Genomic DNA, 22,097 nt, shown 5'->3' with positions numbered 1-22,097 from the left:
TTTTGATTAAAGTTTAACAACAGCATGATACTCTATTGTTTAGAGTTTTATTTGTTAATTGCGTAGGATTAATGCAACTCGCTTAAACATGCAAAAGTTAGCTTAAATGATACATTCAGAACAATCCTTAAAACAATAGAATAATTTCTTCTTTTGAATTGAAGACAATAGAATGAAATTTGCATCGTCATGATTTGACATGCATTTGTATTAAAAGCAATTCTAGGGGTACAATTATGTCAAAACTACTTAAAATTATTACAGACTTTTAAAGACTTTAAAAGATACATCACTGTAAAATATATCTGGAATGAGTTTTAGATTTGGTGAGGTTAAGACACACCTTATAGTCTTTATCAGTTTTTTTTAATCTCTATTCGTGTTACACTAAAAGGCAGAAGTATAAATCAAAAGAAAATGATATTCATCTATCAGTAGGATGGGAACTATTTCAGCTTACTGGTAGGAAGAAGTAGAAGACAGTGTCCTAAAAGGTTAAAAGCATGAAACAGAATTTATCACCGAAAATGCAAATTTTAAGTAGGTTGTTTCTTAGAGATGTTAAACGAGTTACCTTGATTAGTGGTTTCACCGTGAGTACGTGATCTCTAAATACCGTGATAGCGTGATAAGAGGATAAGGTTTGATTTATGAAATGGGATGCGTGATCTAGGATATTTTAAATCAAGAAGGTGTAGTAGGGATATGCAATCTTTGACCATGAAACAACACATAACGGCACGTTTCCCTATTTTAAAGACCTACTGTAGATAGATCTTGATTTGGTAGAAAAGGAAAATTTAATGTGTAATTTATAATTTTAGAGTAAAAGTGATTATGAGACTTTATTTAGCTATTGCGCCTCTGGTAATAACCACACTGGTACAATTGGTGTCATCACAAGATGTCTTCAATGACTTCAGTGTATGTGGAAAAACAAAGGACAGTCGATTCCTTGACCAAATCAGTCGCATCGTTGGTGGAGTAAATGCTGCTCCAGGAGATCTTCCATGGCAAGCAGCAATGCGTAGTAGAAACTCTGGAAAACCATTTTGTGGAGCAACTCTGATCAGTAAAAAATGGGCCATCTCTGCTGCACATTGTCAGATTCGAGCTGGTCAGCAAATTGTACTTGGAGCACATAATTTCCGTCTTGGTTCTGAAGGTATATTGGTTTGTTTATATTTAACAAAAAAGAGACAGGTTTGCGGTCTTTAAACAACAAGATACAAAAAAATCGTCTTCTAGCCCTTTCGCTGGAAAAAGATTCCGGCTTGGGGTACGGATTCGGGTTTTCCAGTATCTAATTAAACAGATCTCCTTGTGACATAAAGGTTAACAAGGTAATATCATCCAAACGTATTCTTCTCTGAAAAATTATGCACAAAATCTTAATTGCTTGTCTCAACGGTACCTAGAAAACGGCTGTTAGCCGATTTGATGTGTAAACCTTTTTATTTTTCACCACCAACCTTTTTATATACCAGGCCCGTAGGAAGAATTTTCATTTTGAGGGGGCAAAGAGGGAATCTTAAACCGAGAACAAGCCATTGTTTGGCCCAAGGGAAAAAATTTCTCAATTTAAGGTGTCTAGATAGCTGGAAAATGTATCTTATTAAAGGATTATGTTCAAAATGAAGCCATTATTACAAGATTTTTCAAAGCTACCAACTTTTGGAAAAATCTTTAGGGGAGTGGGTGGGGGGAATGCCCCCCCCGGTTACTACGGGCCTGTATACGTTCCTTGAATTATCCTTGAATTAGGGAGACAGGGATGCTATATTAAGTTTTTCCCACTAACACATAGCGTTTGCATCTAAAATTTGGATGGATTATTAACGTTTTTGGTACGTTGTTTGAAAATCTTTGTTTCGTTTTTTCGCAGGTTCTAGACAAATTCGAACGGTGAGAAGAGCAATAAATCATCAAGGATACAATGACAGAACTATGACAAACGATATCGCTTTAGTTGAGTTGAGCCAAGAAGTAGAATTCAACGAATTTGTCAAACCTGCTTGCGTGTTGGATAGTTCAAAACAATTAGCTGCAGAGACACCAGTTGTCATTTCTGGTTGGGGAACGACAGCTTCAGGAGGAAGTCAACCAAACATCCTTCAAGAAGCTGAGGTGAAAATTTAGTAAAGTGTTTAGCTAACTTTAGAACTTTAGCTATTTAATGTTTTGCTCTATACCTATAATCTTTGTCTTAATAGCCGAATTTGCGAAATCTATTCAATTTTCAGGCTAAATTTAATGTCTTATTCTCTTTACATGTTCAGGTTAAAGTTGTCAGCAATCAAGTTTGTAATTCGAGATATGGAAATGGAATTGACCAGACAATGTTATGTGCTGCTGCTCGTGGAAAAGATTCTTGTCAAGTAAGGTTTTTTAAGTAGTTCTATATAAAGAATTTTTTTTAACCATTTGTGATTAAGAGGCAAAAACCCAGTTGATACACAACGTTATTCAAACGTCCATTTAATGTCCATTATAAAACGTTAGATAAACACTGTTATTTGTGATTGGAATAAACCATGTAACCTTCAGTCAGCGGAAAAAATCTTCTTCTCCGGCGGTTTTCTAGCAAAATCCCTGAAAAAAATATGTGAAAAAGGGTACACTCCAATAAGTGGATAGTTTGTCTCTATTGCATGATATGGTCAAAACTTAAAATACTCTCACCAATTAGCCAACATCGATGGTCACACTGAATTTAGATACTTCTCGTAGCACCATGTTAGCTACTGATGTTATTTGTTTGACCCAAATTATAATACCAATATAAAGTTAGGTAAAAGAGTCAGTACAACCAGAGTACTGAGAATCACAATGACTTGATTTCTTGTAGGGAGACAGTGGTGGCCCACTTGTAGTTGATTTGAAAGATTCGAACGGTGGAGATCGATTTTTTTTGGCTGGTGTCGTCAGTTTTGGAATTGGTTGTGCGAACCCTAACTACCCAGGAGTTTATTCAAATGTCGCTTCTCTTAGAAACTGGATTCAAACCAATTTAGCCAGCGCTGGTGGTAAGTAAACAATGCAATCGAGAATATATCTACATCATATCATCATATTAATGCAAAAGCAAAAAGATTTCGAAATAGTAATTTAGAATTTTCAACAAGCTTTATTTTTTATAACATCAAAACTTACGGCGTCATGAATATCAACAATCGTTAAAGATGTTAAAATATTTCTTATATTAGTTCAACCTGCAACTACTAATCCAGGACCCAACCCAGGAACAGTTGCTCCCCTTGCAACAACCGTGGTCCCTCCTACAACAGGTAAAATCTAAACTGCTGGACACCCGCATACCTAATCTCATAACAGATCTTCTATTCTGCACACACTCTCCTCTGCTCTAAAGGATGTAAGGAATGTGATGATCTGACCTCCGTCTTCAGCCATAATATTTTTTTGGAGATTACCGTGTACCAAGACGCATTATTTCCACGTTGATCTAAAATTCAAAGTTAGTTATACCTTGAAAACAGTCATGGACGAAAGATGTTGGATATTTTTTTAGCATGTAATGGTATTTTTGTCTCGATCCTCCGTCCAATATATAAAGTCCATAGTAGATTTAGATCATATTAAAACGTCAAACTTATCTATAATTCACTAAAATTTACACTTTCAGATATCACGAATCCTTACTTAGTGTTTTAGTGTTTTTTAAACACTTTTTTTGCTTCCGTGTCAGACTGTTTCAATTGCTAACTAATTAAAATTCTTTAAGGTTCTGACGCGTTCAACGATTTCTCTGTTTGTGGAAAAACTAAAAACACTCGATTCCTCGACTCGATCAGTCGTATCGTTGGTGGAGTAAATGCTGCCCCAGGAGATCTTCCATGGCAAGCAGCAATGCGTCGTACAGACTCTGGAAAACCATTTTGTGGAGCAACTTTGATCAGTAAAAAATGGGCCATCTCTGCTGCACATTGTCAAATTCGAGCTGGTCAGCAAATTGTACTTGGAGCACATAATTTCCGTCTTGGTGCTGAAGGTATATTGGTTTGTTTATATTTAACAAAAAAGAGACAGGTTTAATTAAACAGATCTCCTTGTGGCATAAAGGATAACAAGGTAATATCATCCAAACGTTCTTCTCTGCAAAGTTATGCACAAAACCTTAATTGCTTGTCTCCGAGAAAACGGCTGTTAGCCGATTTGGTGGGTAAACATTTTTATTTTTCACTCGATTACTGTATATACCAGGCCCGTAGGAAACATTTTCATTTTGAGGGGGCAAAGTGAGAAATATAAACCGAGGGGGGGCAGCCATGGTTTGGCCCGAGGGAAAAGATTTCGCAATATAAGTTGTCTAGATACCTTATCGGCCAAAACTTAGTCGGCCCTAAAGTGACTAAATTTTGGCTTGGTGACTAAAATTAGGGCTGACTAAAAATTTAGAAATGGCCAAAACTTAATTATTAGTCGGCCCTTAGTGACTCATTGACAAGGTGACTAAAATTAGGGCCGACTAATAATTAAGGCCGACGAAAATTAAGGCCGACTAAGTTTTGGCTGATAAGGTAGCTGGAAAACGCAACTAATTAAAGGATTATGTTCAAATGAAGCCATTAATACAAGAATTTTCAAAGCTGCCAACTTTTGGAAAAATCTTTGGGGGAGTGGGGTCGAATGCCTCTCTCCCCCCGGGTGCTACGGACCTGTATACGTTCCTTGAAATAGGGAGACAGGAATGCTATGTTAAATCTTTCCAACTAACAGTTCAGCGTGCATCTAAAATTTGGATGGATTATGAACTTTACTGGGACGTTGTTTTGTAAATTTTTTCGTTTTTTGCCAGCTTCTAGACAAATTCGAACGGTGAGAAGAGCAATAAATCATCAAGGATACAATGATAGAACAATGACAAACGATATCGCTTTAGTTGAGTTAAGTCAAGAAGTAGAATTCGACGAATTTGTCAAACCTGCTTGCGTGTTGGATAGTTCAAAACAATTAGCTGCAGAGACACCAGTCGTCATTTCTGGTTGGGGAACAACACGTTCAGGAGGAAGTCAACCAAACATCCTTCAAGAAGCTGAGGTAAACAGATGTTAAGGAGATAAAATTTAGCTAAATAGGATTAATTTTCATTTTAGCGTTTTGTCTCAGTAAACATACAAGGAATTTAGTTGATGTGGATACTTTAAGGTCTCCAATAGTCGGCGGACCGAATAAAAGGGGGAAAATAATTGCCAAAATAAGATAACTATGGATTTAAACCTCAAGGATATTTAGAGCAGTTCAGCTTTCAATAGCCAATAATATTCTCAAAAATGAATAAACTAAGGCTGTTCTTAAAAGAACGAGAAGGGGGTGGATTGGTCCAAAAATTTCTCCAAAAGGGATAACTGGGGGTAGACTTTTATTCGGGACCTTGGAGTAGTACGATTGAAGAGTCAAATGTCTATTTGGATATTTGCTATTTGGGTTCGTTATTGTTTTTCATTTGATTTTAAGGTGGTCGTTAACAAACTTTTTGAAAATGTCAAAATCAGTTTCAAATTGAAATATCTCAAAATGTATAAATGATATATTGTTGAAATTTTGTATGATGATACTTCATTATTATCTTGATCTAAAAATAGAAAAAAATGTTAGAAACTTCAAAGACGGGGGTCATGACGTCATTTCTAAAAATAGATATCAAAATCTTGTGGCAGAAGAATCTCAACAACCAGATGGAGTTAGATTTTGATATTTGGCAGTTATGTTACAATATTGACCTACTGTGTTTTGAGTGAAAATTTTTTTAAAAGAAATCAAAAACCGGGGGTAAAAACTCAAAAAACTATTTTTTTTAATTTTGAAATCAACAAAACATTTTTTGAAAAATCTGTTTCACTCAAAACACCCCTTGCACTAAGAGAAAGCTGTGTACAAAATTCCAAGTAAATCGGACCAACCAATCTTGAGATTCTTCCGCCACAAGATTGAAAACCCCCGGTTTTGCTGTTTTGCGTAAACTGGCCTTAAAACTATTTTTTGCTGTAGAAAGAGGAAAAAAAGCTTTCAATATGGGATTTTTGACAGATTTCAGTTGAACTTGATGCACTGATCCAATTTTCACCTTAAGAAAGAAAGTAAAGCCATTTTCTTTTGCATGTCTCAGCAAATTTATGGTGTCGCGCAGAACCCTGAGATTACCGCAAACATACAAAAAAGTTGCGTAAACCTTACTTTTGCTTGCGAAAAAGCTTAAATTTGATGAAAAGTGATTGAAAAGTATTCCCTAACCCTTTCATTGTTTAAAGGAACACATTTCACTGTAACAAAGCAAATTTTTATCCCTATTACTTGAAATACAAGCTGCGCTCAAGTCTAAATAAAGAGCACTTTCACTTTCACTTTTGCGAAAACCCCGAAATACACCAAAATCAACTACAATCAAGGTCATAATATTTGAGAAAAAAGGGAAATCCACCGGGAAGTTTTTGAACCACAATCGATTTGTAAGTGCTCTAAAGTAGGTTGGAAGGGTAGAGTTTTAACTCTGAGTTTTAACATGAGACTTAAGACTTAGGACCTTAGGATCTGAGGATCCAAAAGTTCAAAAATAGTCCAATAAGACTCAGAATATAGCCTGGAAGTCTGCCAACCCCTCCCAAATTAAAATATTCGATTAAATTAAAAAGATAGCCAAAAATCGACTTTCTCGCCAGAACTTTAAATCTTGAAAAACGTTAAAATAGCCAAAATTCTCAATATATTATGACCTTGATTGTATATCACTATCAAAATCCAACTAAATGTGTATGGATAGCTTCAAGAAGAAGTTATGGACGTTTTAAACAATAAATTATCAATTAAATAACTAAAAAGAGAGAGAGAAAACAGAAGAAACATTACACGTACCTCTGTCACACATTTTGTGGCGCTGAAGTTTGATCTCAATGGGAAGGAAATTAGAAAGTTTATCAAGTAAAAATGTTCCTTGGAGTTTTGAGAAGCTCTTTATATAAAAAGGAAGCATCAAACCATCACTTACTACAAGAAAATAAGCCATGAAACAGCCATTCCCTTCACCAAAAATCCACACTTGAAATTTGACAAGATTCAAGATGGCGGGTTTGTTTTGATTGTCATAAATCCGGAACTATTAACAGTACCGGTGTAAAATTTTCCGGGAATGTTCTTTGTGGCGACAGTAAAAATTTGGAGTCGCTCCAAGAACCAGAAGGGCTAATATTACGATTTTCGTGACGGGCGGCGGGGTGGGCGTTTGGGGCGGACCACAAAATCTGCTCAGGTACGTGTCTAAAGACCTAAAGTTTTCGACTTTCCTCTTCTTTATATGAAATAAAACTTCGGGATATTGTTTAGCAAGGTTCGAACTTTAATTTAAACCAAGAATTGAAAAATCGACCCGAAAAAGATGATCCTATCTCAGAAGTGTTAACGACCACCTTAATATTAAAAGATTAAGTAGGAAATCTCAAAATATTAGGGTATCACCTGAATGGGGATGAAAGCTTGTGTACGAATCATTCCCTCGTGACTACTTTATGGTCGTTTACTTTCTGTTGGATAGGAAATCCCACCGGGAATATGACACAGTGTGTTTTTTCGATTCAATTCTCAAGTGATGTACACGACATACAAGATATTCTAGTTTTAAATTCACTTTTTTATTCAACCTATACTGATATCGTTTTTGATATTTGAATTAGTTCATAATTTCTTTCCCACTATTTTTTTCTAAACAAAAGAATAAGATGTAAAAGCAGGATGCCCTCATGTTTAAATGAATAAAATTTTTGAAATTTCTTAAAATTCAAATGAATAATTTAATTCTAGTAGGTAAGTTAGTCTTACGACCGTAGTTGGAGGTAGCCCGAAGTATGCCCAAAGGCTTCTCCTTTATAGTTCCTATCAAAAAGAAAAGAAAGACTGTGACTTATTTTCTTGGATTGCTATACTTCCTTGGTCCTTCTCTTTAATTGCTGAGCACTAAGCAGATTAGCATCAAATACCATTATACTATCTTTGGTATGTCCGGCCACTGACTCGTGGCCAGGTATTGAAACCACAACCTTGCGCACCGTGGCTGATTACTTACACTACTACTCTCTTTACTCTCAGGTAAAAGTTGTCAGCAGACAAGATTGCAATTCGAGATATGGCAATGGAATTGACCAGACAATGTTGTGTGCTGCTGCCCGTGGAAAAGATTCTTGTCAAGTAAGTCATAATAACGATTTACTTTCTCAAAGAATTAGGGTTAAGATCTACTCATTTGCTTGAAACTTTTAAGATATATATCAATTAGACCATGGTGTAAAGGAACCCATTAACCCTATTCAACCTAGGCTTTTAGGGGCGGTTCAGAACTAGGGGGGGGGGTGCTTTTCCTGTACCACCCCTTAACTTTTGATATAGTGGGTCTTTTTGGATGAAATTTGGCACACAAGATTCTTGTGACGTAAGGTAACTTTTGACAAAAAAATTTTTTGATGACGTCACTCATCATGCCCAAAGTGAGCAAAAACCGAAAATGTCCTTTGTTCTTATAAATAGCTATTGTATTCTAACAAAGGCTTTAGAAAAAAGTTGCCTGAGTTTAAAATGCTTATTTTATCCTAAATATTCAATAAATTACGGTTTAAACGATATATTTGACAATGAAAATAAATTTGTATAGGCAAAGTGTCAATTTTGTGACACCTTACTGTCAGAAATGTCATCATGCTCAAGGTGTGAAAATATTTAGGTGTCAATTTTTTTTTTTTGAAGCTAAATAAAAGTTAGGAATTTACAGAAAATTTCACGGCAAAAGCTCTATTATTTCAGGAGCTATTAGCAATAGTTTGACCTCCGAACAGAAAGAGCCCCCCCCCCCTAGTCCGAATAGGGTTAAGTATTTTAGGATACAAGACTGAAATTCGTCATTTATAGAAAGACAATGGTACTTACTTTGATAACGCTTAAATTGTATAGGGAGACAGTGGTGGTCCACTTGTGGTTGATTTGAAAGATTCGAACGGTGGAGACCGATTTTACTTGGCTGGTGTCGTCAGTTTTGGAATTGGTTGTGCGAACCCTAACTACCCAGGAGTTTATTCAAATGTCGCTTCTTTGAGAAACTGGATTCAAACAAATTTAGCCAGCGCTGGTGGTAAGTTAGAAGGAACGAAAAATAATAGAACAATTTTTTGACAATAACAAACTATTTTTTCGAGATAGAAGTCAAATAGACAACTATTTGACAAGAATAGTTAACTTTATAAACCAAGCATCGGGCTTTTCCTTAGCATGTCAATGTCCATAGTGTTGTACGTTCGTTTTTAAAGAAACAACGCTTTGCTAATTCAAGTTCATTTTGAAAGCAACGGTGGGAAGGAATTGTGAAAAATATTCAACTATTGGTATTGCTATGTCGCTCAGTCTTGTGCTACATAGGCTTCTTGTTTTACCTAAAAATTGAAATGAACTTAACAACGAAATCTACCTTAATTCTTTTATGTTTATTACAGTAAACCCATCACCAGTTGGCCCTGGAACAGTCGGTCCTGGACCAAGCCCAGGTCCAATCACGACTGCTCGTCCAACTGAAGGTCCAGCCCCAGGCCCAGGTAAGATATGGATTATATTTCATATGTCGGAAAAATGCGAAAAACTAAAAGGCTACATACACTACACAATATATTCTCAGGCAACATACTGAGTCCAGGTGTCACAGGAAAAAAGTACTCCCCGAAAAAAGTACTCCCCAGTACTTATTTCCGGGAAATAAGAACTTCTAGGTACATATTTTCTCGGAAAACAGTACTCCCGGGAGTACATTTTTCCTAAGAAATTGTCACCCCTCCAGGAAAAAAGTACTCCCCGTAAATACTATGCGGGGAAGTTGATTTTCCATAAAAGTTAGTATTTTGAACTGTCGACCAGCTAAATTTTAACGAAGTTTCAGAACTATGGTCGAGAAAAAATTGAATACAAAAGTTTTCTGAGAAATTTAATCTCAGTATGCAAGTTATACCTTAAATCTTAATTACTCAAACCTTTTTTATTCTTCAAGAAACTTATTAAGTCATGTAAAAATCTATTTGGAGAATAAAATTTGGCTCCTCGGAGACCCTTTACCCCGAGTTTTGATTAATTTCTTTAGCTCTAAAACAAGCTTCTAATTTTGTGTTTCAATTATTTTTGTTTTCTAAAAAAGCTGTAATTATACTGAAGAAAAATCCAACAGATGAATCGATATTTTACGTGAATAGTCCAACTGTAGGACTTTTAGACAGTGTTTCGCGAATGTTTTCACATGGTTAAAATTTCTTTCAAACAAAATGAGTGCTTTTTCCTAAGTACCTAAAGCTTTGAATTAAGGTATTTTTTTACAATCAAGTTACGAGAAAAAAAGGAAATTCCACCGAAGTTTTATAGTTACAAACTATTTGGAAGCTCTAATTTAGAGTTTTTAACGCTAAACTTAAGAACCAAAATGTTAGTCCAATAAAGCTCAGAACATATCCCAGAAGTCTATAAACGCCTCTCAAATTGAAATGTTCAATTACATTTAGTAAATAGCCCATTAAATAGCGGCTTTCTCGCCCAAACTTCAAATTTCGAAAAACAAAGAAATAATTAAAATTCTCAATATATTTTGACGCAGATTGGAGGAGTACAAATTTCCTAGAAGGGGTACTTATTTTCTGTTACACCGGCAATATATTGAAAAGATGTCCGCAAGATATTGTCAGTTTGATTTGCAATTTTAACAATATAAGGAATGTTTACAGAAAGAAAATTCCTTTTTATGATAGAGCACCTGTTATTTAATTCGTACATTGCGGGCCGAAAACGATATTGTCAAATATTGTTCATCAATGTATTGTGTCGGTTAAGTAGACCTTTAGCTTTGTTGATAGTCTGTTGTATCATTTTGCGAGTATTAAAACTACGAGTGAAATAAGGACTTCTTTGAATGTGACCATGTTTTTACCATTGCATTGTAATCTTCGCCTAATATGGGGTTGCGATGAAAACGCTTACATAGTTGATATATTTCTATATTACCAGCAATCTACAGTGGCGTCACTAGGGTGTCGCTCCTGAAGACTCAGCGACACCCTTTTTTGACAAACAAAAGTTTTTGAAAGACAAGAAATAAAAAGTGCTGGTAAGAGGACGACGCGCGGCAACTAGCGCTCGTACGGACACGCGCGACGTGCAGCTTTTTTAGAAAATCACGTCGCCTTCAATGGGCGGTTTTCAATTGGCGGCGATGTTTTAAATTGGCGGAGATATTTAGATTTTAATAAATTTACGGCACCGAATCAAAATTCAGTATTGCGATTCCTTAGCTTAGTAGAGCTCGGTAGAAATGAAGACAGCTCCGGGACCGTAAAATAAGAAATTTTTCTTCACTTTGGCCTTCATCGTCTGCACAAAAACAATGACACGGCTACCGACTTTAATATTTATTGTTATCCTCTTTGTTAAATTGTTAGCAAAATAAAAGAGGTCTCGTCGGTGACCGTAAATTACAATTATTTTATCAGAAAACGAGTAGAAGAGGATGGGACTCATTGAATGCAAGATCTTTCTTCGATTATATTATGATGTGAGACTATTACCATGAGAGAGCCGAGAGATATATTTGGAATACTGTATCAGAAAAACTTTTCAAGACCTGATCCTGACCTGATAGTGCTTCTCTTGTTTTTGGGAAGAATTGAACTGATGAAGAAAAAAGAATGCTATTATTCGTCGTAAAGACAGCAAAAGTTGCTTGTTTCCAGAATGGCAAATAATAAAGTAAAGATTTGTGATTGAACATTGACTATCGTATGTGGCAATATATAAGAGAGGGTACTTGTACAGATCCTATGCTGTAGTTCTGTATTCTGATTGGATTGCATGACATGATATTGTATTATACTGTAATGGATAGATGATAGACAGTTCTTGGTTTTTGACTGGTTGTGGTTTCTTGTTGTTTTATGAATTTGAGACTTTATGCTCGATTTTACAGACAATGACATCTTTCGTTTTCGAAGAGCATAAAATTGTCGGTGCTTATTTTCAGTGACAGCTATACGAGATCAAGACTCAATTTTCAAGACTGTTTTTTTTGGGGGGGATTGATTACATTGTTTTGTATACGGTATTTTAGCCTGCTAGTCTAAAGTTATTTTTATTTATTTTGTTGAAGGTTATTTTCATGATGAGCTTTGTAAAAATCATACAAAATACTTTTATGTCAAATCACAAAATTATCACTCAAGAAACGAATTTGTCTCTTGTTGACTTTTCCATATAACACGAACATAACTTTTTGAAAAAAATGAACAAATTTTTCATTCACTCTCCATCGGCACACTTTACAATAGAATTTCATTTTATATTTTACAAAAGGAGCGCATAAACTGTAAGACGGAGAGTTTGTTTATCTAATCTTACAATAAGAGCCAATCAGAAGATAGAAAAAAAGACAAAATAAAAAAGTTTAATGTTTTGATATTATGTTCTGTGTGTGGTGTGGTGTGATTTCAAATTTTTGTCAGTTGATAAGCTACCAATTTACTGTCCCTAAGCTAGTTATTCAGTCACAACTTAACCATCAGATTTATCTGAATCAAACTAGCTTAGATTTCTAGGCTAATAGTACATATGAGAAAGAGTAATATATAGCGGTACCATTTTAGTTTCGTCCGGGAATTTCCCTAGGACAAAAGGAATTTCCCAAAGGGCAATATCATTCTTTTAGAAACCACAAGCTATTATTACGAACGAGACACTCACTCTTTGAATATTTTCGATCAAATGCGTGGCTCTGCCACCCATTCAACAAATGGTAAACTCGTCTAATGGTGAGTTGCCGGTTAACCACGTTCATCGTGGCCTGTGTTTGGGGTTCACAGGTATTGGGATCTGCAGCCCATAACGTCCCCCGGTTGTTTGGAAGTATTTGGGCGTTATATTTAAACACCGCCCTAGCGAAATTAACAACCGCCCTCTAACCGCCCATTTGAAAATTGAAATTTGCGACACCCCTTGAAAATCCTGGCTACGCCACTGCTAGGCCTTTTAAGTAGTCTTTCGATTATTTTCATGGGGCCAATAGCAGCCTATTTGGTTATAATTGAACTAAAAAAAACACTTGAGGGAGCTTGGCGTCATACAAAGCGTGGATTCGAACCCAGAAGCCCTGGTTGTGGCGCATTGAACATATTGACTTCTTTGCTTGTTAACCACGAGTAAAGGCTTATAGCTAATTAACTCGATGAAGCATATATGGTAGAGACTATTAAATGATCCCAGCTGGCACACAACGTTGTTTCAACGTTCATCTAGCGTTATATGGACGTTGTGAACGTTAAATAAACGTTGAAACAACTTTGTGTGTCAGCTGGGGATAGACTAACATCAATATATGGATATTTTTTTTGTAAGGTGCTGACGTGTTCAACGATTTGAAAGTGTGTGGAAAATCTAAAAGTACTAAATTTCTTGATATGATTCAACGTATCGTTGGTGGAGTTGATGCAAACGAAGGAGATCTTCCATGGCAAGCAGCAATGCGTAGTAGAAACTCTGGAAAACCATTTTGCGGAGCAACTTTGATCAGTAAAAAATGGGCCGTCTCTGCTGCACATTGTCAAATTCGAGCTGGTCAGCAAATTGTACTTGGAGCACATAATTTCCGTCAGGCTACTGAAGGTAAGTGACCTAAAAGTATAACTTTAAATCCGAGGACGCCTCTACAAATACATGCGCTCATAACTTTCAAGCTCTTTGTCAATGGGTTATGCCTCAGTACCACCATACTCTAAGACAAGTTATCTTTGTTGTATACTTAGACAAGTTTTCAAAGGACGCTGACAATTTCGTCTGGAAGCCATGTTTTATCTATGATGTCAGAGAAAAAGCTTAGAAAAATGATATTGTTTTTCAAAAATTATACGTGTATAATTTTTAACCCTTAGACCACGAGGGACGCGTATATGCGCCCAAAACAAGCCAAAATACTGAGTCTCAGACTTGAGGCCATAACTGACCACTAAATAAGCATAAACCGAATGCTTTGAGAAAGAGTATATAAATAGCTTTCAAATGGTACCAAAACCATCTTCTAAATCAAAAGCTACAAGCTTTTATGACACTCTAAAGTTTTGAGATTCAAAAAATAAATTTAGAAATTCAAAATTTCAACTTATTCAAATAAACCGCGCAAGCGCGCACAAGGTTCTTTTTTTCTAAGTATTAATGGTGCGTACATGCCTGAGAATAAAGAAATTAAAATTGAAATATTCAAATTGAAAGGTTTCAAAAAGGACATCAGTGAGTGTTTAAGATATCTAAGTGTTAAACTCTAAATATCTTTCGAACAGCTTCAAGGCAAATTCGAACGGTGAGAAGAGCAATAAATCATCAAGGATACAATGATAGAACAATGACAAACGATATCGCTTTAGTTGAGTTAAGCCAAGAAGTAGAATTCGACGAATTTGTCAAACCTGCTTGCGTGTTGGATAGTTCAAAACAATTAGCTGCAGAAACACCAGTCGTCATTTCTGGTTGGGGAACGACAGCTTCAGGAGGAAGTCAACCAAACATCCTTCAAGAAGCTGAGGTAAAAAGAGGAAACTTTTGATGATAATTTTTCTGCTTTGAAAGTAATAAGTGGTAAAAAATAAACAATATAATTACATATATTCAATTTGGGTAGGTTTGAGTGGAAAAACACTCTTCAATCCCAGAGTTGCATTTGTAATTTTGAATTTTGGTCAAATACATCATGTAACTTAGGGGCCCAAAAAATTAAAGTTTTGCCCAGTTTTGCTAAGCTTGCGGTTATTGATTGGGATCGGATAATCCCGAATCTACTCTTCAAACAATGTCTTCAGGTCTCAGACCACGTTCACGCATAACAATTCCGTTTCGCTCCGGAACGAAATGAAGCCATTCTATTGGTTAGAAGTGACGTAAAACTTCAATGCAACCAATTAAATGGCTTCATTTCGTTCCGGAGCAAAACGGAATCGTAGCGTGTGAATGTGTTCTCAAATACTAAAAATATCTTCTGTATAATTTCTCAGGTAAAAGTTGTCAGCAGACAAGTTTGTAATTCAAGATATGGCAATGGAATTGACCGGACCATGTTGTGTGCTGCTGCTCGTGGAAAAGATTCTTGTCAAGTAAGTCATAATTCGTGAAATAAATCGGAGAAAAAAATGTCGGAGTTTTATTTAGTCGGGTTTCTTTTTCGTCGGGGAAAAAATTCGTCTCCTAGAAGAATTTTCGACACTTTTCCCCGACAAAAATTTCCAAAAGAAATTGTTTCCTTTACTATCTCGAAAATGGATTTTGTAATTCGCGACGTTTAAAGCATTAATTTCAGTAAATAAAGTTGTAAAAAAGTTAAATTTCAGTTTTGGTTGCGGTATAAAATTCCGGGTAAATATTTTGGTTGGGGATAAAAAAATCGGGTACAAGTTTTGGTCGGGTGATAAAATGTTGGGGAAATATTTCGTCATCCCCTTAGACTGGAGTCGTTTATAATGCATGTAATACTAATAATAAACACAAATAATGATACGGGATTTAGTTTGTATAAACGACTGGAAGAATCTAGTCTAGCAAGCTAGACGACTAATTCATACATAGTAGAAATAAAGCAAAAAGTAATGAATGGAACAATTTTAGTCGTCTAGGAACCTTTGTGCACTAACACCAAACAAAAGAAAAGTGTCAATATTTGCAATTATAATCTTTTTCCCGCTCAAAATAATTATTGAGAAAAACATGTATGTGGATTTGTGTATTGAAAGTTTTTCATTTGAGTTGATTTTGTTTTGAGAGTTTGTTATTGCTTGATAAACTGTTTTCTTGCTACGCAAGTTTCTGCGTAGCTAGCCCCTGTATCTGTAAGGCTTGAACACCGGATTCTTCCAGTCGTTTATACAAACTATATCCCGTACTGTTATTATTATTATTATTATTAGTATTGATATTATTAGTATTACACGCATTATAAACGACTCCAGTCTAGGAAGAATCCGGTGTTCCAGCCTTATAGATACCGGGCCTAGCTACGCAGAAACTAGCCTATACTAGACGTCATCCGCGTTTTTTTACGCAATTAACGTCTATTCCACTTTGCGACTTTTTCGAATGTTTTGAGCCCAGGTTTTCGGGCTCTAAACATTCGATTTTTTGACCTCACTTTTAACTTTCGAAGCTCCTGCAGTATCAAAATAATCGAATTTGCGTCAAAGCACTTGAAAGGCTTCTATTTTTCGAAAATCGTCAAAGTGGAACTCACTAAGAAACGAGATGAAAAATCCCGGTTTTTAGTGAGGTGCTCGCTACGCAGAAACTTGCGTAGCGAGAAAACAATTTATTAAGCAACAACAAACTCTCAAAATAAAATCAACTCAAATAAAAAACATTTTTAACACACAAATCCACACACATTTTATTTTCAAGAATTTTTTTTGAGCGGGAAAAAATTTTAATTGCGATATTGACACTTTTTTTTGTTTGGAGTTTGTGCACAAAGGTTTCTAGACGACTAAAATTTACTTTTTTGCTTTATTTCTAATATGTCTGAATTAGTCGTCTAGCTTGCTAGACTATCATCCCCTCAAAATTTTCGTCACTTTCCCCCGACATTTTTTTCCCCGATAAGGTATCTAAAAATGGTGTCCTCGATGTCTCTGTAAAGCGGGTTCTTTAAAGTAAAGCCCTCTTTACAGCCAAAGTATTATTGAGAACGTTAAATGAGAAAACCTCAGAAAATGTGAAAAAGCAGTGTTCGAATTGACTTCAAAATCATAATAAAATATAGAGAATAATTTATAATAAAGAGTTGACACAATATCTTTGTTTCAAACTCAGAGTTTCATGGTGCACAGGCACCAATCTTCAGTGAAATGAGATAACGTTAGAAAATAAAATACAATATGTTGTCTTCAAAAAATATTTATGACGTCACATTTGAACGTCATCAGGTGGTTCAAAGATATCAAGCTGAAATTTTATTTAGCACTCTACGAGGAGAAGATATACACCCTCTATAGAGAATAATTTAAGAATACAATGCTGTTATCGTCAATCATTGCTGTAAATGCTGTAAAATTTAAGGAAGATATTATTTTCAAATCAAGATAGACAAGGTGATGATATACAATCGTGCTACTCTAGTTGTGTTTTGGTAATTCTAATGTATAATATTAAATCCCTGGGGTTTACGGGCCAGAAAGATGTACAGAGATAAATATTTTTATTTTAGGGAGATAGCGGTGGTCCGCTTGTGGTTGATTTGAAGGATTCGAATGGTGGAGATCAATTTTACTTGGCTGGCGTCGTCAGTTTTGGAATTGGTTGTGCGAACCCTAGCTACCCAGGAGTTTATTCAAATGTCGCTTCTCTTAGAAACTGGATTCAAACTAATTTAGCCAGCGCCGGTGGTAAGTGGAAATAGAATTTCTTTGTTCAGTACAGGCAAATATCTTTTACTAGCTTTCACGTCAAAGTGCGAAAACCGTTGGAGATGAATGTGTTCAGAGCCATTTCTTTGTTGCTATTGGAGCCAAAGCTCGAACACATACTAAATTATTCTATTTATCAATCCAACAGTTTATCCAGCAACAAACAACCCAGAGCCCTCCACCACCACCACCACCACCACCACCACCACTACAAAAAGCACCACAACCACCAAAAAGCCGGTTGTCACAACTACCAAGAAGCCAGTTGTCACAACCACCAAAAAGCCAGTTGTCACAACAACAGAAGTTGTGACCACTGAACCGCCAGAATCTACCACTACACCTGAAGAACCAGAAGTTGCAGGTAAAAAGGAGAATATAGAAATTGTAGTAATGCATACAATTAATACACAGATTTTAAATTATTTTTTCTTTGGTTAGATTCCGTGTAATTTGCAAGGAAAATATCAGGTACCCAAAACTCAAAACTGATAGATGGCGTACGTATTCTGTTTCTGTGTAAAATTCTACATTTTATTGGCAATGTGTTAACGAAAATAGAACGTCGGTGCTCTTCCATACATTGAGTTTAGACCCGGGGGGGGGGGGGCAGCTGGGCAAAAGGACCGACGGGTATGTGCGGGTCCTAAGGGTACCTTTTCCAATATGTTTAAAATGCACTGTAAGGGTCGGAAAAACTAGAGATGCACTGTAAGGGTAGAAATTTCAGAAAATTCTTGAAAAATCTAGATATTTTGACCAAAAATGCTAGAATATTGACCATTTTTTGCACGAAAGGGATCGAAAATTTGGGGGAAAATGCACTCTAAGGGTATGATTTTCACTGATTTTTGCTGCACTGTAAGGGTGCAATTTTAAAAGCCAATTTTTGGCCCGCACATACCGTCAGTCCGCAAACCCAGTGCCCCCCCCCCCGGAGTTTAGACAATAGACCTTATCAGAGTTTTTGATTTTTCTAAAAAAGCGATGCATTGTGGGATTGTTTCGTGGGCTATTACAATAGAAATCTCTTGGGAATTCCTCAAGGGAATTCTATTGTAATACCCCCAAAACACTACCACAATGCATCGATTTTTTAAGATCTACATTCTTCACTTCAAATCAAAAATTTGAATTCTTCATTTTCCCTTTTGTAGTTGAAGAGGTTCAACTGATTCGATACTGGAGTCGTAAATTCCGTGATCACTTCTACACAACAAACTTCAGGGATCTTGGATTCATGAGAAAAAGTTACAGGTTTGAAGGAGTTCAATGTAAACTGGCCAAGAATCAAGTGGCAGATAGTGTTCCGCTCTACCAGTACAATAAACCTGACAAGGACCATATGTACACTATAGATCCTAAAGAAATTGGTGTTACTACTCCAGGTAAATTTTTCTTTTTATAGAAAGAACGTAAACAAGACTTTATGGTTTCGAAGCCAGAAATTCTAAGAACATTTCAAGATTTTGCGCATTTTAAAACATGCAAGTTCTTTGCTGGAAATTAGACAAAAATGCTCACAAAATACTGAAAATAAGAAAATCTTTAGCCTAAAACAAGCCAAAAGAATATGCGATACTTTCAAAATAATTTTCCGAAGAAAAATAAAGCTCACGTATTAGAAAGTTAAAAATGGATGCTACTCGCTGTTTTTCTTTCGTTTAATCAGTTTTCGCACCTCAATTTTTAGTTTTTGGAAAAAAATATTTAGGGTTATTAGTACTAGTAATAACATGGTTTAGAGGGTGATTTGGGATTAATAACAATGAAACGAGGGGTTATTAATCCAAAATCACCTGAGAATACAATGTTATTCCGCGTTAATTATATGGTCAAAAAAAGAATTGAAGAACACTCAATCGCTATTCTTTTCGAAACTTATAAAAACATTCGAAACTATAAAAAAACATTCGACTGACACTCTTATTTTGATTGGCTTTAAAATTTCGTACGATATTTTGTTAACCAATCAAAATATCGTACGATATTTTTCTTTCAACCAATAGAAATTTTTGTTTACACATCAGGGCGATTACAAAAAGCGGGGCTATTACGGATTTATCGCCCCGCTCGTCCTTTACAAATCTAAACTAAATGTAATCAACCATACAAATATATAATTATGGTAGTTAGAATGATTTAACGAACTATATTATTTTGTTTCAATAGACCTTTTCATGAATAACGTCACAAACATCACTTGCCTCGCGTATTCAAATAATTACCACGGTGACTATGTCTCTTGAGACATTAAATGATTTTTTTATAAATTCTTGATATGCGTAAGTCATTTTTCTAGCGGAAACACCCTAAAAAAGCCGGTATTTGACCTCTCTCTGTTACTAAAAATAGAAACACAGAGGTAAAAAACCGGCTTTTTTGGGTGCTTCCGTTAAAAAATATGACGTCATCTATTGTAAGCACAATCGAGTTTGGAGTTTCTAATGGTACTGAATAAATTTTATTCAAACTTACAGGTGCCGAAGGTAAAAATGGATATAAGTTTCAAAAAATTGTTGGTTATTGCTACCCCGAACCAAAAGATGGTACTATCCCATTATACCGATACTACAAGGCGAAAATTGTAAATCACTTCTACACAACAGATGGAAAAGAAATGAAAACGACGACTCCAGGGGAATTTGGACAATGGAATTACCTGATGCAAGGAATTACGTGTTATGTTTACCCTGGGTCCTACCCCTTAAGGGAGTATAAGTCTTAAATTATATTTGAATGAGTTTTGTTGCGTTGCACACTTTTTACACCCTTTTTAAGTAGTTTTTACTTTGATATATATTACTAGTGATATATATTTTGTAAACTATATTTTGGCATAATATGAATATGAGAAAATGCAAAGTAAAGCTATCATTAATTACCAGGGATGAGGAATTAAAGGTGAGAATAAATGCTGGGTATTTGTGATATGCACAACTGCAACGACTTCACAAAATTATGCATCTTTTCTGTTTTTGTTCCACCCAATACGTAAGTTTTTCTATTGTTTAAGTGAGGGTGGAAAGGGTGGAAAATTTGCTAAAAAGACTCTCCCAGTGGTGCATATAATGAATATGCAGGCCTTGGGTCGGTTTTCAATTCACTACATGGTTGAGAAAGCACAAAGCTTCAAAATGACGATTCTACACCGGCAGGTCCAAAATGCATAAGACATAATGCATATTGCATAATGCATAATGCATAATATTTGAAAAATGTCAATTTTAGAGGCTATAATAAGGAGAATTTGAAAAATAATATTTTCAACAAAACAAATATACCATTTTCTACCAGAAAATAAAGGGTGGAAAATGTAGAAAAAACACGAAAATATCTCCTCCGTATACTACTTTTCTAGCTCGAAAACGTAAATTTTAAAGCAAGATCTTTTTTTTGGTTTTTCAGATATTTTTCAAACAATTGCTAATAAATTTCAACGGGTTTACCCTCTTACAAAGCATTAACAATGTGAATGCTTTTTGTTAGATAAGCCAATATCCAGCCAATATAAATTAAGAAGCTTCATCCGGAAGCTAGATCAAAGAAAATAGACTTCGAATCTTTTTACATTCGAATGTTTAAGCTTTTTTGAGAAAGAAGAAGGGGGAAACCTTTCTGATCTGTTGCATCTTCTTATTAATGCTGACGGGAAACCCTTTGATGTTATGATTCGAATATTTTCTCTTTCGTTCGGATTCGAAAAGTAAGTATTATGTCTGGGGGAATCCCTCTGATTGGAATGTTTACAAGAAACTCTTCTAAAGAGGGTTTTAGAAAATATGAAATTGTTCTGTAAATTACACAATACTATTATGCATTAAGCAATATGCATTATGTTTTATGCATTTTGTACCTGCCTTTTCCACTAAGGGTTCAGAGCACAATTTTTTCAACGGAGTTTTAATAGACCTTTTCATAAATTACGCCGCGAACATCACTTGCTTCGTTTTGAAATTATCTTCATGGTGATTAACTCCTAGTTGATTTTGTTAAAACTACTTTCTATTTATATAAAAACAGCATTTAATATCTCAAGGGACATATTTATCATGGTATTTGTTTGAATACGAGGCAAGTGATGTTCGTGACGTAATTTATAAAAAGGTCTATTACAACGCGGTTATATAAGAGCTAAATCCAGTAAACTTTGGTCGATATCGTCAACACCGAATAGCGTTCTGCATCTCACACGTCGTAATCATTTCAACAAGAAATTCGTAGGAGTTCAAATCCCACAGCTCATTTCGAAATGATTTGAAACAAACGGTGAAAGCTAATACCTTTCTTTTAATATTGTAATTAATTAAGGGGGGTTTCATGGTTGGTGGAGGAGGGGAATCGGCCCTTTTTCGGACGGAGTGGCGGAATTTGGCGAAAATTTAGACATAATTACGGAGATTGGGTTCTCCGATGGAGACGGAAAATTATACAACTTTAGTACGGATGAACGGAATTTAGCTACAAGTTTTTCGAAATTTCGGAATTGGCAAAAATTATTCAAAATTCGTGGAATCTTTGGCAAAAATCTTGAATCTCAAAGAAATTTTCAGTGGCGGAATTTCGGTTTATTTTTAAACGGTTTGACAGAAATTGGAGGAAAAATTGGCGGAATTACGGAATCGGGAATAACTTTCTGCAGATACT

General features: G+C 35.5%; 1 protein-coding gene across 1 annotated transcript; it reads left to right on the top strand.

Annotated features, from left to right (window-relative positions):
• The first annotated feature begins 824 nt into the window (after positions 1-824).
• On the top strand, positions 825-20,399 carry LOC136805862 (transmembrane protease serine 9-like). Its single transcript, XM_067062420.1, has 17 exons — positions 825-1,165; positions 1,886-2,127; positions 2,280-2,378; positions 2,849-3,026; positions 3,207-3,287; positions 3,743-4,009; positions 4,817-5,058; positions 8,098-8,196; positions 8,953-9,130; positions 9,489-9,587; positions 13,411-13,677; positions 14,349-14,590; positions 15,057-15,155; positions 17,252-17,429; positions 17,599-17,814; positions 18,608-18,838; positions 19,931-20,399. Exons 1-17 carry the CDS (start codon positions 838-840, stop codon positions 20,176-20,178), a joined length of 3,294 nt encoding a protein of 1,097 aa, XP_066918521.1. The 5' UTR covers positions 825-837; the 3' UTR covers positions 20,179-20,399.
• The last annotated feature ends 1,698 nt before the right edge of the window (positions 20,400-22,097 follow it).

This window comes from Clytia hemisphaerica, unplaced genomic scaffold (genome assembly GCF_902728285.1).
Source record: "Clytia hemisphaerica strain Z4C2 unplaced genomic scaffold, Clytia hemisphaerica genome assembly, whole genome shotgun sequence".
Classification (NCBI taxonomy): Eukaryota; Metazoa; Cnidaria; class Hydrozoa; order Leptothecata; family Clytiidae; genus Clytia; species Clytia hemisphaerica.
The sequence above is the reverse complement of the archived record's forward strand: the minus strand, read 5'-3'. Positions and strand labels throughout refer to the sequence as shown.

What these genes read in the sequence shown, in the direction of transcription:
- LOC136805862 (XM_067062420.1), top strand. Translation starts at nt 838, where the DNA reads ATGAGACTTTATTTAGCTATTGCGCCTCTGGTAATAACCACACTGGTA. An exon ending in CGTGGTCCCTCCTACAACAG is followed by an intron (nt 3,288 to 3,742) that starts GTAAAATCTAAA and finishes AAATTCTTTAAG; the next exon opens with GTTCTGACGCGTTCAACGAT. An exon ending in GTGGAAAAGATTCTTGTCAA is followed by an intron (nt 15,156 to 17,251) that starts GTAAGTCATAAT and finishes TTTTTATTTTAG; the next exon opens with GGAGATAGCGGTGGTCCGCT.